Source organism: Pseudoliparis swirei, chromosome 12 (assembly GCF_029220125.1).
Source record: "Pseudoliparis swirei isolate HS2019 ecotype Mariana Trench chromosome 12, NWPU_hadal_v1, whole genome shotgun sequence".
NCBI classification, from domain to species: Eukaryota; Metazoa; Chordata; class Actinopteri; order Perciformes; family Liparidae; genus Pseudoliparis; species Pseudoliparis swirei.
In genome coordinates, this window is record NC_079399.1 from 11685094 (window position 1) to 11703068 (window position 17975).

The 17975-nt window shown below is 44.1% G+C and overlaps 2 protein-coding genes across 3 annotated transcripts; both read left to right on the forward strand.

Annotated features, from left to right (window-relative positions):
* Nucleotides 1-323: 323 nt before the first annotated feature.
* prdm1c (PR domain containing 1c, with ZNF domain) lies at nt 324-8660 on the forward strand. Of its 2 annotated transcripts, XM_056428360.1 has the most exons (8): nt 324-399; nt 1726-1980; nt 3354-3473; nt 4525-4777; nt 6162-7189; nt 7376-7504; nt 7792-7852; nt 7992-8184. In XM_056428360.1, the coding sequence occupies exons 1-8, from the start codon at nt 373-375 to the stop codon at nt 8099-8101; spliced, it is 1983 nt and encodes a 660-aa protein (XP_056284335.1). In that variant the 5' UTR covers nt 324-372; the 3' UTR covers nt 8102-8184. The 2 variants fall into 2 exon arrangements, with proteins under 2 accessions (XP_056284335.1, XP_056284334.1); XM_056428359.1 differs by having other exon boundaries at nt 7792-8660.
* A 1406-nt stretch (nt 8661-10066) lies between these two features.
* On the forward strand, nt 10067-17427 carry xkr5a (XK related 5a). Its single transcript, XM_056428365.1, has 7 exons — nt 10067-10199; nt 11914-12097; nt 12294-12478; nt 12621-12833; nt 13092-13261; nt 13493-13604; nt 15265-17427. Exons 1-7 carry the CDS (start codon nt 10067-10069, stop codon nt 16182-16184), a joined length of 1917 nt encoding a protein of 638 aa, XP_056284340.1. The 3' UTR covers nt 16185-17427.
* Nucleotides 17428-17975: the final 548 nt, after the last annotated feature.

Here is a 17975-nt window from a genome sequence, read left to right on the forward strand (position 1 = left end):
CGGGGCAAGAGAGTGACACACACACAAACACCCTCCAAGGAGGAGTCGTGGGGCAAAGGGGAGAAGGGGGAGGGAGAGCAAGAGGAAAAGGGAGTGTATCTCTCTCTCTCTCTCTCAGTGTCTCAAGCACACACCTTCCCTCCTCCCATGCAAGAAGCAAGAGGAAGAGTCAAACACTCGGGTGTTCAGTTGCACGGCCGGACACACACAGGTACACAGGATACTGAGGTGGCAGAGAGACTACAAGAGAGACAGAGAGACACAGAGAGAGAGACACAGAGAGAGACAGAGAGAGAGACACAGAGAGAGACAGAGGACAACCACTGGTTGCTCATACTCACGCTTTCAAGGAGGGCACTGACAGACTGCCTTATGTGTGGCTCCTCTCAAGGCTTCACAGTAAGTATACATCTTCCTTTAAAATCATCTTATTGATACGTATGTAGAATATATCTTGTTCTAATGATCCTATATTACGACCCTGTCAAGTGGATTATCATGTCAGAGTTAGGTGCAAAGAGTCAACCTGTTACACGTTGTACATAGAGCTCCACAGCTGTGTGAGGTTGACTCATATCTGGATTGTTCCGAGTATATTTTCTGCTGTCTCATTGAATCTGAGTTTCGGAGTGAGTTGTCACACTTGTCACACTCCTTCCGAGTCAGCTGTGGTGACTAAACTTCAGAGGAAAAAATAAGTTTAAAAAAAATCTCCATTCCTTTTGTTTCTATCCTTGAGAATAAGATCATATATATATGTTGTTATGTAAATGGGCCACTGTTGAACATATGTCAGATTACTGTTGGAGTTTTGATTCCACAATTTTTTATTAAAAAAAAATAGGAATTACAGTCTCTCCATTAAGGCAGGTTATTAAATTGTAAATCATAACACTTAGTTTCCACTTAAGTTTACATCTTGCGTTTTCAGGATATCACATGAGCCAAGTACTAAGTATTAGCGACACACAAACCTTATCTATCACAATCTCAGAGACAAACTGATGAGCCTGAAAAAGGAAGTTCTGAGAGCGCAAACATTCACACTGTCTTTTAATCACAAGATCTTATATCTTCTTCTCTTTCACTGTTTAACTGTTTCATCTCATCAGTCTGGACGCTGTGCCTTTGTCAGAGAAGAGGCCGCTGACAACAATCTTCTCTCTAAGGGAGGGAGAGATAGTAAGGAGCGGACAGAAAGAAAGAGAAAGAGACTTTAGACCTGGCTGAGAGCCAAGTCCCAGTTAGTTCAGAGGAAGTCTGGTCGATTCACTGGGAGCGCTGATTTCCTTGTGAAAGTGGTCCTGCTCCGGGGCTGACGTGCACAGGAACCTCCCTTATAGCCCAGGGGTTGTGATTTGGAGAGAGGATGTATGGGACAGTGGGGGCAACGGGGCAGCGAGCACGAAGGTTCCACTTTGAAGTTTGTTTTCCCGGTAGTAGCAGTTGATGGGAAAGGTAGATTCTCCCTAACTAACGACCCTGACTTGCTCCTCTGTGTCACAGCTAATTTTAGCTCCATTCAAAACTTCACTTCCCTTCGTACTCCAGCTGTTTGTTTGTTTTGTCTGGGATGTTTTGTCTGATATTGTGACATATATGGAAAGTTAAAAGGTGTCTTTGGTAAAAAAATTAAAAAAACTTTAAAAAAAGAAGAAGTAGGATATGGAATGATGGACATTTGACTACATGTTTCCCTACTTTGTGTCTCTCTCTGTTCTGCAGGCCTCCTCTCAGTGCACCAAAGCCATGTTAACCTCAGAAAGCTCCCCGCAAAGCACAGGGTCATCGCAGCATGCGATGCCCGAGACACAGGATGCCGACATGACATCATGGAGCGAGGCAAAATTCGAGGAGAAGTGCACTCACATCGTGAAGGATCAACTTCTGGAGGAAGCGTCCGAAAACAACAACAAGACCCGAGCTGAGAGATCTTTACCCAGAAACCTGGCCCTGAAACGCTGCCACAGCTCCGCAGAGGTACGCAGCTCAGCACATCTTTCTTGTCTCCTTGTTATTCAAATTACAAAAAAGTTTTCAGTGCACAGTTTAAAAGAGTTCTTACAAAAAAACGAAAGCAGGAAAAAAAAATCCCAATTCATCTAAGTGGTATGTAAGCATGTACAGCAGTTGTTTATGTTTTGTGTAACTACCGGCTCCTTGCGTCACTCCAACATCCTTCCATCCACTCATCCATCCTCAGGCGGGAAGTACTTGACATGTTGTTGTCTAATTTCAGCCTTTCCTCGCTGCTATATATGTGTTGAGGCAAAGACGGAGAAAGGCAAGCCCCTGAGCGCACAGCCTGAGGTCTCTATGATTAGTAACTACCTCAGATTCCCAACCCTTTGTCCCAGCACACAATTACACCGTAAAGCAGCACCCCAGCATGGATAGCACCATAAATAATCTTCTGGAATAAGTGGGTGGCAGTTGTAGGGATATAAAGTGGAGGGTAGTTTATGTTTAACTGGATGGAGATTGCAGATAGCATGGTTAGCCCAGTAGGATATCCACGAGAAGCAAACATTACGTTTCCTCACACAAGATTAGGGTTGAGCCTCTGTGGATGAAAAATGGCTGTCAGGTGAGATGAGAGGAAGTGGCCTCGGCGTCTGAAGCAAAATACCTGTCGCACCACTTTGACCTTCTAACGAGGTCTGTCTGGAGTCTGGTTGACACCAAAGAGCAGGATATGTTCCAGTAATCTGTGACACAAGGGCACTTTAAACGGAGCAGTTTGACAACGCCAGGGTGAAACTAGCTGGTTATACTGGAGGTAGACTAAGGATGTTATAGTTGATCCAGCTACATACACCATGCCAGTCTTGCTCCAAGATAAAAGAGAGAATACATTACCATTGCTTTAGGGGATTTAGGCCCCAAGCTCACAGTGCAGTTGACTGGTCGGGGTGTGCCATGACACCTTATCCTCTCTCCCACATCCTGGAGGCTTGACACAGAGGGGTGAGTTTCACACCTGGAGGTAGCAGAACAAGAGTGGTGGTGAAATTTTAATAGTGAAGAGAAACTAAAGATAACATGGGCGATTGGCTCATGAAATATTCAGCATGTGAAGTAATGGACACGTTCTGTCACAGCAAAATTCTCCTTTTTTTTCTCTGGGGAACTTTCGTCATGACAGTTAATAAATACCAATAATAACGTATTTCTTGGTCGATGATTAAATTTTTACGGAGATTGTAATTTTCTAGTGAATTGGCTGGATCTTTTTTTATCTCATCCCCCTAATTATGTTTTTTCAGCTCTGCGTGCGTCCGGATGCTTGCTCAAGCCTCCAATTTGTGAGCCACACTGTTGTTTGATGATTTCATGTCATCCTTGTTGAACAGGTGCTTGGGGTGACCAGTAAGGAGCTGATTCCTAAGGGAACACGTTTCGGCCCTCTGGTGGGGGAAAGCTACACCAACGAAACGCTGCTAAAAGATGCTGACAGGAAATACTTCTGGAGGGTGAGTGAGCTGCATGTGAATCTCAAATGTGCCGTAGTTTGTGTTCACATCCTGTACCTCCATCTGGAGTCGCTGCTCTGAGGCTGTGGCATGGCATGGGTTAGCAGTTGTGGTCAACGCCTGACATCCTGTGAAAGTTTAACTCGCCCTGCCAACGTGTGGGCACCTTTAAATGCTGATGTATCGGATGGGTTTAAAAGTGCATGCGCAGTAAATGTGTGTTGGCCAGTTCCCTGCATGGCTGCCTGAGGTTACACACACACATACAGCTGTTTGGTTTCAGTGACGCAGCGGTTCTCCTCTCTCTCGGCATCGCTGCCAGTAAATACACCATCCATATGGCCACACTTCTTCAGACTCATAAACTCTCACACTGACTAAGCGAGGAAGTGGCTTTGAGCCTGAGAACTGTTATGTTACAAATCAGCAGCACAGGGACATGTTACACACAAGCGTCTGTGTAATTCTACGGCTTAGAGGCAGCAACCTTGAAATCCTGCCACCCCAACAAGCACTTGCAACAGCCATAACACGGACAATGTGTGAACATTACAGCCATGACTCAAGTGACAGCACATCTTCAAAGAGCAGACATCATAAAGAACCATTGTATGGGCAGATAGAGAGGAGGGGGATGACTCTTTAAATGAGCTGAATTGAAATTGCTTATTAAAAGGTCATCAATAGTTCGCGACAAAGGCGATAGTCGTAGTGGGTGAGATATAAACCCACTACTACAACCCAGTCCGACGGTGAAATCCTAATTCAGTGATGCTTCTGTGATTCTATGGCTCGTGTGCAGTAAACACGCTCACACATGCACACACAGACTCGATATAATTACACTATTTTTCTTTTTCTTTTGTTGTCTATCTTGTGCATTTTTAATTTTCTGTTTGTAATTTTGTAATTTTTTAAATATTAGATAAGTGGAGGCTTTAAATAAGCCATAAAGGCTTCATGAAACCTGTGACATCATGGTTTCAGATTCAGAGCATGTCATCATCAACTGACTTATCTCTCAACTTGTTATACATATCTGACACTGCAGGTCTTCTCGGAGGAGAATTTACACCACATCCTGGATGGTTTGAATGAGGAGAGGAGCAACTGGATGCGCTACGTCAACCCAGCCTGTTCTGTGGAGGAGCAGAACCTCATCGCCTGCCAGAGCGGTTTGGAAATCTACTTCTACACAATCAAACCACTTCGCCTGGGCCAGGAGCTCCTAGTATGGTACTGCCCTGAATTTGCACAGCGCTGCAACTACCCTCCACTGGGCCAACTGGCCATTGACAATATTGGTAAGTGGGAGTTTTTTTAATCTTATCCTAGGATGGTGCAAGGACTGAGGGTTTCTGGACACCTTAAGTTCACAATAACCCTTCCTGTGCAGACACATCTCTTATTGCGGAGTAAGACCGACTGACACACTCTTTGTATGGCCCTTTTGTTGAAGCAGGACACACAAAGGAGGAGTGTCGAGTCCTGAAAGCAAAGATGATCTGTCTCCAGGTATAGCCACAGTACCTGTGTAAGATGACACTGATTTCGGGACTTTGGGCTATGTTTCGGTTTCCCTTTTTTAACTCCACATAGAAACACAGCTGGCAGCTCCTTGGCACACAAAGCTTTTGGCTTTCATTCACAAGCACAAAGAGTGCACATGCTAGTTGAGGGGTTGCATGCACACACCAAAATACTCATTTACACGCTCAAAGACAAAGAGGCTGCCCGAGGTGCTGAAAGAATTCTGGCACGACTCCTCTTATTTATTTGGCTCTTAAGGAGGAAGAGAAGTAGGAACCGCTCCAGTGACTACTTGAACTTCCTGACAAGACGACCTGCTGACAGATTGATATCTCACTGAGTGTCGGCTGTTTGTTTGCAGAGAGCTGGCCTCTCAGGAGAGGGGGAAGTGTCACACGGGGGAGCACGCAGTAGATAAGGGTTGCTCTGTGTTTGTGTGGGTTGACGTCAATTGTGTCCAGGAGTCGGTGAAATGTGCATGCATACTTTTGTATTTCGTCCTCCTCTGTTTGGTAAATTGCGTCATTCTACTATGCCGGAGTAAGTCAGTATAGTATCTCTCCTCGTGGGTAGAGAGTGAGGGGAATTACTCAGATGAAATACAGGTTTGGATCCTGATTCATGAAGTTGACTTGTGTATTGACTTTAATGGAAAATAAACATTATTCATAGGTCAATTGTTGATGGCTATATTTTCCACGCCATCGAGCATGTCTTATGATTATTTATATCTGGGTGAAATCTTTGGTCCATTAGTCACTTTCAGGGAACACGTTTCTTATCCTGTGTATCCTGTCCTGCTTATAGTGAACACTACTGACCAGAACTCTAGCCAATACAAATAACATACTGTACCCACTAACTCCATGCTATCTGTATCCTGATCAGACACCTATTGTTACACACATGGTGTCCACTTTCATAGAGTGTCAGGGTACGTCTGGTAGATGGGACACACACACACACACACACAGGATAAGGCTTTGGACTAGAGAGGAACCAATAGCAGTGCATGTTTTAACAAGCAGTCTGTGTGAATGATCACATGAATGTCATGGGGTGTATGTGTCACTCAAAGGAATGGTGATACTGTTACTGAATGTCCAAAAATGAGTTAATATGTTTCTGATGTCTTTTATTTTTGTATTCTTCCCACAGAAGAGAGTCAAGCACAGGGGAAGACAGCAGGGAAACGAGGACACAGTGTCTCTGAAATCCTCCGAGATGAGCCTTCTAAATCTCTGACTACCTGCCCCAAACGTCTGGAGAGTCCCTTGTCTCAGACCAACCGCTCAGCAGTCTTCCCCCTGTGTCCCCGTGTTGTGTACCCAATCCAGCCCCACTCAGAATCTATCCATGGCCATAGAGATGCAACTCTACCACCTCTGTCATTCTGCAGCCCTTCAGCTGACAGAAGACCAGCTCACTATGGTCCTGTTCCCTCCAGTTTGCACTTCGCCTTACAGCACAGTCAAGGCCCCGTTATAGCCAAACCGTACCCAGAGCCTGCTGTGCATGATCGAGTTCATCCAGCTCTGAGGCATTCTCCCTATCTGCTGCCTCACTACCCACTCGGCCTAAACAGCTTTCTACCTCACTCATACCCGTACCAGAGAGATCGACTGAAACCTCACTCAACACTCTCATCTCATGTCATGCCTTTTGATGGCTATGCACATTTTCTTCATCCTCTGGCCAACAGACACAAAGACATGACACTTGCACTATCCAACACCAAACAAGACCTTCTTTTTTCACTGACCAGTGAGCACAGAGACAACAAGGCCAGTGTATCCGAAAGGACAAACTACCTCAAGTTCCCCTCAGATCACCTCAGAGATTTCAAACACTCTCCTCCCAGCCATGTCCACGCAGACCTCACAATACCGGCCACATCTAGTGCCTCATCCGTGGTGCCCTCCATTCGCAGAGCACTGCCCTACCTTTCGCCTGGAGGATGCTCGCCACCAGTTGGTGTGGCCGCCTTTTCAGAATGCCACCCTTCGAGACCTACCTCTGCCAATGAGAGCAATACTGAGGATGCAATGGACCTCAGGAAGATCAAACGAGGCGGGCAGATTGTCGGGTACAAGACCTTGTCTTACCCCCTCACCAGGCAGAATGGAAAGATCCGGTATGAGTGCAACGTCTGTGGAAAGGTCTTTGGGCAACTCTCCAACCTCAAGGTAAGCTCCTCTTTATGATATTAGTTCAAGAGGAAAAAAGCCTAAATACAGTGGCTGTAAACTGACTTGCTCAATATTAAAAGTGGCTAGAGTATTTCAGAATTTTCCAGCCATCATGTTTTTTTGAGTTTGACAGAATGAATCAATGTAAATAGTGAATACTAATCTCAGAAATGCTCTCCTCAGGTCCATCTGCGAGTGCACAGTGGAGAGCGTCCCTTCAGGTGTCAGACCTGCAGTAAGACCTTCACTCAGCTGGCCCACCTGCAGAAACACTACCTGGTTCACACTGGAGAGAAGCCTCATGAATGCAAGGTATGACTATATCTTAAATTCAAGATGTTGTTCCACTCTAACATCTGTACAATAGATATGTGGTTGAAGCCAGGAGTCAGTTAGATTTGCATAAGGACAAGAAACGTGGAGAAACAGCTTGTATAGATTACAAAATCTGCCTACCTGTACCTCTAAAGCTCACTTATTAACATGTTATACATTTTTTTTCTTCCAATCCATACACAAATTGAAGTGTAAAAAGATAAACCATTTTACAGTGGGATATCTGTTTCTAAAACATATTCTCCTTGGCTCTGTTTTGACAGGTGTGCCATAAGCGATTCAGTAGCACGAGTAATTTGAAGACCCACCAGCGGCTACACTCAGGTGAGAGGCCTTACCAGTGCAAGCTCTGCCCCGCCCGCTTTACTCAATTCGTCCACCTCAAGCTCCACAAGCGCCTCCACACTGGAGAACGCCCTCACAGGTGTCCGTGCTGCCCCTGTGCCTATCTCCACTCCTGCAGCCTCCAGGTGCACCTCCAAGGCTTCTGTCCTCTCTCCCCCTCGGCCTCCCGCAGACACTCGCCGGAGGAGCTGCACCAGGTCAATGCAGAGATCGAAAGGTTTGACATAAGTGAGGCGGCAGAGCAGCTCGAGGCCATGGCTGCAGAGGCCGAGATGGACAAGGGGGATGTAATTGACCTCATAAAGAAGATGGAGACTCATACCTCTGGCCACCGCGGTGCTGAACAAGGGGAGAATGAGCTGGCCAACTACAAATCACCAAAGGAGTGTTCTACTGCTCCGCCTTTACCTCTGCATTCAACCGGCATCAAGCTGGAGTCAGGCTGCATATCAGAGCCCTGAAACAGCCTCGCTAATCCAGCCATATAATCCGTACAGGTCAACTCAGCAGCGGCCTGTTGCTGGACGATTTGAAGTAAAGCCTTATCTCAATCATGGATGCCCTAGCCTATACTCTACACAGACTGTAGCATGTGAAGAATCAGGACTTTACCAGCATTGCCTGGGACCAGTGACTGTATTGATTTAATGTATACATCTTTGTTAATTTATTCTGTTGCTAACATTAATCTCAAATGTATAAAAAAAGCGATTTGAGACATTTTCTGTATTTTTTGTATCTCAACTTCTAAACATGTGATTTTCCATAAACCAAGTGTGTCACTGTGAGTGCGTCTGTTTACATGTGTGTGCGTACTTAAGCCTCCTATTTAAACTATGCCGTGTCAGTGAGATACGCTTTGCAGTGATCACATAAGAAACCTCACATTTACGTTTTTATGTAATGTGTATATACTTGTCTTTGTGTATGTAATGTGGGGATGTAGATAAACATCCTGTTGTGAGTCGTGGGACACTCACCTCCAGTAAGTGATTACACTTCACCCACACGCGACAAAATGATCTTCACTATCAATAAGATCTTGCTGCTATTTTTGTCAATGCACTTCTATATTTTTGTGTCAGTATGAATCAGCTGACATTAAACCCACAAATGATGACTCCACAGTTTATTCCAAGATATAAACACAGATGTTGGATAATTTCTAAATAGCAATCTTAGAGCTTATTGTAAAAGAACAATTACAGAACATATATATCTTAGAAAAATGTATTCATTCTTTACAGAAACACACAAATATCATAACACAACGGGGTACAAGCATGCTCTGGGACTTTCTGTGCAGCGTTCTGTGATACTCACGTTACAAATTAAAAAGGGTGTCAGGTTCAAAGTGTGATAAGATAAATTACAAAAATACAGACGCATCTGCAACGCTGATGACAAACTCCTGATCAGGTCATAGCATCAGCGGCCATGGAGATCTTTTGCCTTCCTCCAAGGCAAGCAATGAAAGAAGATCTTGAAGACCATCTGTTAACAAAGCAGGCTATAATTTGGGAAGCACACCACACACACACACACACACACACACACACACACACATACACACACACACACACACACACTCACACAAACACACAAAAACCCTGCCAAACCCCAAACCCGACTATAAAGTAGGAAATTCTAACTCTGATTAATTGGTATATCATTATGGAATAAGTAAGATAGGTGGGTTTTGTACTATGGAGGACAGAAAATGTCTTTAGTATAAATAAATAAATGCATGAATAAATACAGGAATAAATAAATAGATGCTTAAATAAATGTATAAATAAATACAGGAATAAATAAGTAAATGCTTAAATCAATGTATTAATAAATTACATTCATTTATACATGTATTCATGCATTTATTCATTTATGTATTATTTATACATAAGACATTTTAAGTCCTCCATACTGTACAGTGACCGTCACCGCTGGTAAACCGACTTCCCTTTAAAATACCACGCAGTGACGTCACATATTTTTTGAAGGGAGGGGGCAAACCTGGTGAAGCCAGCCAGGCAGCGTGAGGAGGAGGAGGAGGAGAAGAAGGAGGAGGAGGAGAAGAAGGAGGAGGAGGAGAAGGAGGAGGAGGAGGAGAAGAAGAACAGAGCGGATGTACCCAGGGTGAAGGATGCCCAGGATAATGCCCCCGGTTGATTCCCTCTCCCGCCTCTCCGTACCATGATGAACGCCGCTGGGGCGGTCGCCCGCAGAATGCCGTCGGCGGCCCGGCGGAGCGGGTGCTGGGTCGCGTGCTGCCAGGCGGTGCTGCTCGGCGCGTCGGCGCTGGTTATCGTGGCCGAACGGACCGCTCGTAAGTGGGCATAGAATTCCCCGCGCTAACGGTGTGCTAGAATGCTGGTGCGAGCTGAAATTGAATATGAAAAATATATATATATATCGGCACGGGACTGTTGCGTTTGTGTGGATACTTTCCGTTTGTCTTTATGAATGAAGACGTGTAGCTCAGCCCCGGGGCTTCGTGCGGGAGCTTTCCAGCAGCAGCAGCCGCGGTTCAGCTTAAAAACGCGGTAACTCGGTCGTTACTATTGAACTGGCAAACCTAGCTTCTTTTTAAATGCACAGCGAGGTAACGCTGGCATTGGTTAGGGTTAGCAAAGTTGGGGCCCCCGGACCTCCAGGGGTCGTTCAGCAGGGTCACAGAGCCGAAGAAGAAAGGAAAAAGCCTCCGCAGTAAAGGCTTGTCCTTAATAAAAGGGAATAATGGTCACCTTGTAGATCGTTCTTGCACCCACCCTCTAAATAATAAATAGCTCATTACTACTTGTGTCATTACTATTAATACGACAGTTCAATGAATGCACTTATGGAGTCTGTATTGGACACACTGCCAGGTGTGATGATTCCCTGACTCGGCAGATCAATGGGGGCAAGGGCAGGAGAGGGAGGAGGTGGCTGGAGGTGGACACAGTGTGACTTTGCCTCCAGCAGGTATGCCATTCCCAAAAGATGAAAACACCACGATGCTGCTGCTTTGAACGAGTCAGTGTGACACAGAATCATTTGACTTGTCGTTCGTTAAATGTATCATTTTAAATATTTTTACAATACAAGGTCTTATGTGATGAATACTTGCATGCATGTGTTAAAGCCTCTGGTTTTGTCCAGGTGGAGTTTGAACCTCATTGGTCACCAGACCAGCTTCCTCTTAAATTAAAGGATAATAAACTTGAGCAAGGTGTATGCGCTCTTTAATTTCTCAAGGGCTCTGCTGTCTCGGCTTCTGCATACTCAAAAAAACGATTCAAGCCCTTCTTAGAGGTGACACATTTAAATATTGTTTGATACATTTAAATAAATCAATTACAAAAATAGATATTTATATTTAATGGGTGGAACACAAAATGTATGAATTCTTTCATTTATTAGATTTATTTAGGTTAGATGGTGTGCATATCAACTCAAAATAAATGTGTTTCATTGAGGACTACCCTTTGCGCATGCGCCAGCTGAAAATCAGTTGTTTACAAGGTGAAGACACTTTCAGGGCTGTACGGTGGTGTAGTGGCTAGCACTGTTGCCTCAAAGCCAGAGGTCCGTGGGTTCAATTCCCAGTCGGGGCTTTCATTCTGTGTGGAGTTTGCATATTTTCTTAGTTAGTTAGTTTATATTTTGAGTTGGACAAACACAAATTAATTTAATTTAATGAATATCGTTATTTTATTTTAGATGTATTTGATACAAATGAGTTGGACTAACTTAATTACATTGTATTGCACTGATGTACTAAATTTGAGTTGGAGTTGCATATAATTATTGGATGGAAAACCTGCCAACAATTTAATTGAGTTCATCCAATGAGTCATTTCTTTGAGTGCAGCTCTCAACACATCCTCATCCATGATACACACATGCTGGGTTTTATGTGTTTCATTTAATAACTGAATGACCATGTGATAAATCACACTGCACTTCATCATATGCATTATTAACATACAGATCTCACGGTAGAAACAAACTATTCATACCAATTTGCATCTGTCTCTTTTTTTGTGTACGTGTGTTAGTGATCTACTGTGTTGGGTTTTACCTTTGGAATGAGGAGACGCAGTGGGCGGGCCTCACGCTCGGCCTTTTTCTACCGGGCACCGCAGTTCAGCTGCTAAGTATGAAATGGTACTATGATGACGGTGATGACAGGCGGTGCTACCTCTCTGTCATACACATACTGCACTTGGGCATCTTCAAAAGGTAAGATATTTACAACTACAGATGTTGTTTTACAAAGTATAGCATCATTTGCATTTAAAAAATATGTTGTTCGGATTCAATCCAGTGTGCCAAACAAAACAACAACAAAAGTATTCAGAAGAAACTATCATTGAAACCTTAATGGTTACTGTGTATTACTTCTTTGGTATCTGTCTCTGTCTCCCTCTTCTGGCAGGTTATGGGACTGCATGAGGTCTGTGTCGCGTATGCAGGGGTCAGTAGCAGAGCTTGGAGCTGCCGTCATGCAGCAAGCAGATGTTGCTGCCCTTTGGTTGCTGGAGGCCCTCGTCCTCACGCTGCCACAGAGCCTGCTGCAGGCATATGTCGTGGTGTCCACTGATGTGGGCATCATGTCGCCAGGTAAACTGACCGCAGCATCAGTTATTGGCTCAAAGCCTTGTCTGTGGCGTGCCAGTTGTCATGGAAGAGATGCCATATGCCAGTTGTCGTAGAAGAGATGACATATTTGTTTATACTTTCTCCTTTTGTTTTTACCCACCAGTGGCCTATTGCTGTGGTCTGTGTGTGCTGTCTCTTTCCTGGGCCCTGGTGCTGTACAGCCGAGCCTGCTGTCTGATACGACCGGGCCACCTGGCCATGCCTCCGGCAGCCCTGCTGTGCCAGCTGGTGTGGAGGGCAGGCATGCTGGGCGCAAGGGTGACTTGCCTCATGTTCTTCGCCCGGGTCTTTAATTGGTGGGTCTGTGGAGTAGTAGGTGAGCAGCAGGTTTCTTTGTAGCCGTTTAAAAGGAAGAGAAAGGGAGCACAATTGATAATACATTATTGACGTAGAGCATGCAAATAGACCTCGATGCCTAGCCCAGGGAGTGATTCTTCTTACTGTATACATGAGGTAGTAATGTGTGATGTAACTATCCCAAGAATGATGCAGCATACCCATTTAATGCTTCTCTGCATCAGTTTGATACCAATTTCGCTTTTATCTCCAAGTCTGTTTCTGCGTTGACCTCCAGGTTTCCACTGGCTCACGGCCTCCTTCTGGCTGGTATCACAGCAACCTGACATCTGTACCGGTCCCTGGTGTTGGCGTGCCTTTAATTGCATTATGGGGCTGGTCCATGTCTTCCTCTTCGTCAACATCAAAGACGGACCATCGCGCTTTCGCATGGCCAGTTTTTATGCAGTAAGACATTACTTTTTACCGTGTTTGATATGGTGCCGGTTTTCAATACGTTTTGTATACCAAATACGGCACTCAATGCCTCAATGACAATCAGATACACACACACACACACACACACACACACAAAGGCAGGTGGTTTGCATTGTCATCCTCACCTCTGCGTGCTCGGCTTACAATGACGTAAAGCTGTCAGATGACTGATGGTGGGTGTGACCTTCTCTCCTCATTCAGTTCATGTTCATAGAGAACGCCACTCTGCTACTGGCCGCCTCCGACTTCCTCAGCGAAGCCTCTTGGGACAGCATGACCCTTCCCACCACTGTGCTGTGTAGCTTTCTGCTTGGTGAGTCACGTTATCTGCACCGCTATCTGTCACAGATGTTTTGGTGTTTAATGCTCACGGTCTCAGTGGTATCTGAGAAATACTCCCCTGACGGTGATTAAAATCTATTAAAAATAGCAGTAATATGATATATATGACAGTTGATCCAGAATGCTGCAGCTCGTGTTCTCACTAAAACTAAGAAAAGAGATCACATCACTCCTGACTGCTCTGCACTGGCTCCAAAGTAAAATCAAGAATCACTTTTTTAAATTCTTCTCTTAACCCTACAAGTGATGATTGGTGATGCTCCATCATATCTTTAGCTTGTCGTCTATTGCTATTGCCCCACGAGAGAGAGCTCCTAAAATGCGGACTTACTTGTAGTTAGAGTGTCTAGAAAGAAGAATGGGCCAGAGAGCCTTTAGTTATCAAGCTCCTCTTTTCTGGAACCAGAACCCAATTTCAATTTCAGTCACCTGGCACACACAGTCACCGAGTTTACTTAGACCTTCCTCTTTGACAGAGCTTATGAGTTAGGCTGAATCAGGTTCACCTGGTCAGCCCCTTGCTAGCAGCTGCTATAATGGGGGGATGCGGGGCGTTTAGATCGCACTACCTATTCCTCTCCTTTTTCTCTTAATGATGAATTTTCATCTTTCAATCACGCTTTTAACTCTCTTTTTCCTACTCCTCCTTTTTTGACTTTTTCTCCATGGGTCATCGGACCCTATGAGGCGGCATACGGCATAGATCCCTGATGGATGTCTGATCGCCTGGGTCGTGGAATGACTCTCATTCTGCTTCTGTCCCTCTCCTCCTCCCTCCACACCTCCTCCTCCTCTGAGGGATCCTCCTCCTCTCTCCAGGTTCCTATGCTGGAATATGCCCTGAATTATTCATTCATTTTTACTGTCATTTTGATTGATTTTCTGTAACTCCTGTCTGTCTGATTGTAACACATCTGTCCTATCTGTCCTCTGTTCCTCCAGAGGATCCTCCCTCTTTTCCCCTCCTTTTTTTTTTCTTCCTTTTCCTGGTTTGGGTTATTTTTTTTTTTTTCCTGGTAGGTTGTAGTTTTGTTGCAAACATGTTAATGTGTAGTTTGGGCAATGTTGTAATTCAAATTATTACAATTGAATAGATGACTATCTTGTAAATATCACAGTAAGTAGTTTTAACACTATGATCAGTATTTTTGTAAATTCTATGATCGCTTGTGTGTTGGTGTGTGAGTGTGTGTGCCTTAAACTAACACACACACACTCACTTATGTCAGTTTTTGTCCATTCCATAGATAAGCAAATGTACACATTACATTACATGTCATTTAGCAGACGCTTTTATCCAAAGCGACTTACAATAAGTGCATTCAACCTAGAGTACAAACTAAGAGCCACAAGAATACAGAAAGTAACACTGTAGGATAACAGCCAATGTTAATACGACTACATACCGTGATACTGGTATACGTCACAAGAAGTATTTGACCTGCTACTTGTTAAATCACAACAATAGTCAAAACATTATATATGGTGCAAATGAATCCACATAAAGATATTGGATGCAAGATATTCATATGTGGGATATTCAGCCTTTTCTCTGTTGTTTTAGATGGCTGTAAATAAACTGTAAAACTGATTGTTCTAAAATAAACGTGTTCTTGTTCCCTCCTGCCCAGGCGCTACCTCCCTCGTCCTATACTACAGATTCCTCCACCCGAAGTCAACAGAGATCTCCCAGGGTACGAACCACAACCACATGGGCAGCACGTGTCTCGAACGAGGGGAGTCCTCTTTCTCTCTCGGGGACAAAAGCCTGCCGGCGGCCTCCATTCAAAACCACGGCAGCTTCTCCCTCTCAGGGGTGGCTGGTTCTCTGCTGGAGCACCCGGGAACCTGCGGGGGCCGGGCTAACAGCTCCTGTCCCTGCTACCACCACCACTGGCTCCTCATCCGGCTGGCTCTGAAAACAGGAGACCTGGGGAAGATCAATCGAGCGTACGGGGCCGGCGGAGCAGCAGCCATGCTGGATATGGAGGAGTACAACCAAGAGTTTAAGAGTAACGAGGGCATGACTATCACAGCGGGAGGCAGCTCCACGTCGGAGTCTCAGGGGAAAGGCCTGGCACCCCTCTCAGACTGCAAAGACGAGTTCCAGAGTGTGAGCGAGCCCACATCCTCCGAACAACCCCAAGAAGAGGATGACAGTCTGGAGATGGAGAGCCCGATGGAGTCGCCCACGTCGGATTTCAAACGGAGCTCGCCAGATTGCAAGTCTGTGTTTGGAGACAGCCCAGAGCCATACTTTTGTCCGACAGAGTCAAGTTCAACCTTATATTTCAGCGCTGATCCTCAGTCTCCCAGCAGTACCAGTAACCCCCGTTTAGACCGGGAGCTCGGAGGTCTGGAACAGGGGGTGCACCTCAACTCAATCCCCAGTGATCCAGCCCTTCACAGAGATATTCGTGGGCTCATGAGCCGGGTGGGGCCACGCTGCACTTCCACTCCTAAATTGGACTCCCTGTCCAGTGTGCCTCATCTTACTGGTCCCAGGAGGCAGCTTATAATGTCACGGAGAGAGGAAGAGGATACCTTCTAGGTTTCTTCACACAGAATCAGGGAAAGAGTACACCAGCTTTTCGGAAGGCTGCTTTTTCATCTGCTCAGTGCTGGAGGATGAGAACGCTGGCAGAACGTTGACCTCTATGTCGATATATTTAGTCCACCGTGGGGCAAAGTATTTACAACAATTTTGGTGAAATGCTAAACTAGCCTGTGTTCTTCTCAAACCATGAACAATTTTTTACAGGTATTGCTTTACTCAATTGCTGGACACAATGAAAACCTCAGCAATGTTTTCATCAGACAGCAAGAAGGTAATTAAAGAGCTGATTTGGCCACAAAGGTGGTACATGGAGCTCAGTCACACCTTCCTACTGACTAAACATTTTATATTCCTTTGGTAGCAATTAACTTAAGCCGCAGGAATTTTACTGTGCGACAAAATGAACACTGGTTCTGCCAGTTTGTAATGACGTGTTGAGGAAGTAGCCATGCGTTGTATCAATAAACGTCATTAGAAGTGTGCAGCTGTTTTAAGATCTTGAACACATCTAAATTGCTGTTATTCATGTTAATAATCGCCAGCAGTCATGTGAATGGAGAAACTGTTCCGAGATCTAAAGGGGACAGGAGGGTCTGACCTTTGAATCTTCATCATCTCAGTGTAAGCCAGAGCTTTGTTGGCTTTATAAAAGCACAAATATCTTCTGTACCATGTGTCTATTGCTGTGATTTTTTTGTTATTCCCATATAAAGAAACAAATCCTCGGTCCTCTCAGAATAATAAACTGTATTTTTCTTATAATCAATCATGTCAACTGACATTGCTTTGAAGCAGGGCTAGTGTGTCAACCTGGTAAAAACTGTGTTTGATGTTTTATCTTTATTTACATGTTGACCATGTAATTGCAAAAATGTTGATTGAATTTACATTATGTTGTGAAAAAAATGTCTCAGGCACTCACCTTAAAAGCTTTTTAATGTGTAACAAATGAAAAGATGCTAATGAGGTACCTGTAGTGACTTTTTTATGTGCTCTTGATGCTAATTCTCAGGCACACATGCATCCCTGCCCATCATTGCTCGGTAAAAGGGATGATATCCACAAACACAGCAGCGAAATGATGCACCCATTTGAAATGTGAAGTGAAAGGCCACTGGTGGCTTTAAATAAGCAATAAATAACCTGCATATTGGGGTGACTGGAATATAAGTGTTTGTAATCATTAAAATGTTGATGTTTTAATTAAGTTATCAAAGTAAGTTGTTTTTTAGTTGTATTGTTTTTTAGAATTTAAGATGTGCATTGCTTTGGGGCTGCCGATGTTCAGATCTTTTACTAAATCTACCCTGTAGAAATACTATCTTACAAGTAAAGATTCAAAAGCCTACTTTAGTAGTACTTTAAGTATATTTACTGCAAGTAACAGAAGTAAAAGTACTCACTATGGCCCTTTACAGAATAATGTATATTATAGTTTTGGATTATAATTAGTGATACATTGATGAGAACATTACTTTCGTGTTGCAGCTGGTACAGGTGAAGCCAATTTCAAGGAAATCATATATTTGTGGGTAGTCGATCTATAATAAATAAGTATAGTGTATTAAATGAAATCTAATTTGTATTAATTATCTAATTATGTAAAGTAACTAGTAACTAAAGCTATCAAATAAAGGTATGTAATGGAGGAACAAGTGCAATATGTGCCTCTTAATGTGGTGGAGTGATTAAAAAGTAGTGTAAATGGGAAATACGAATGAGATAGTGAAGTGCGAGTACCTCAAAATAGTACTTAAGTACTGCCAGTGCTTGAGTAACTATACT

Coding starts and splice junctions, on each gene's coding strand:
- prdm1c (XM_056428359.1), top strand. CDS start 373: ATGTGTGGCTCCTCTCAAGGCTTCACA. Junction 1,981..3,353: donor GCTGCCACAGCTCCGCAGAG/GTACGCAGCTCA, acceptor CTTGTTGAACAG/GTGCTTGGGGTGACCAGTAA. Junction 3,474..4,524: donor ACAGGAAATACTTCTGGAGG/GTGAGTGAGCTG, acceptor CTGACACTGCAG/GTCTTCTCGGAGGAGAATTT.
- xkr5a (XM_056428365.1), top strand. CDS start 10,067: ATGATGAACGCCGCTGGGGCGGTCGCCCGCAGAATGCCGTCGGCGGCC. Junction 10,200..11,913: donor CGTGGCCGAACGGACCGCTC/GTAAGTGGGCAT, acceptor TACGTGTGTTAG/TGATCTACTGTGTTGGGTTT. Junction 13,605..15,264: donor GCTGTGTAGCTTTCTGCTTG/GTGAGTCACGTT, acceptor CCTCCTGCCCAG/GCGCTACCTCCCTCGTCCTA.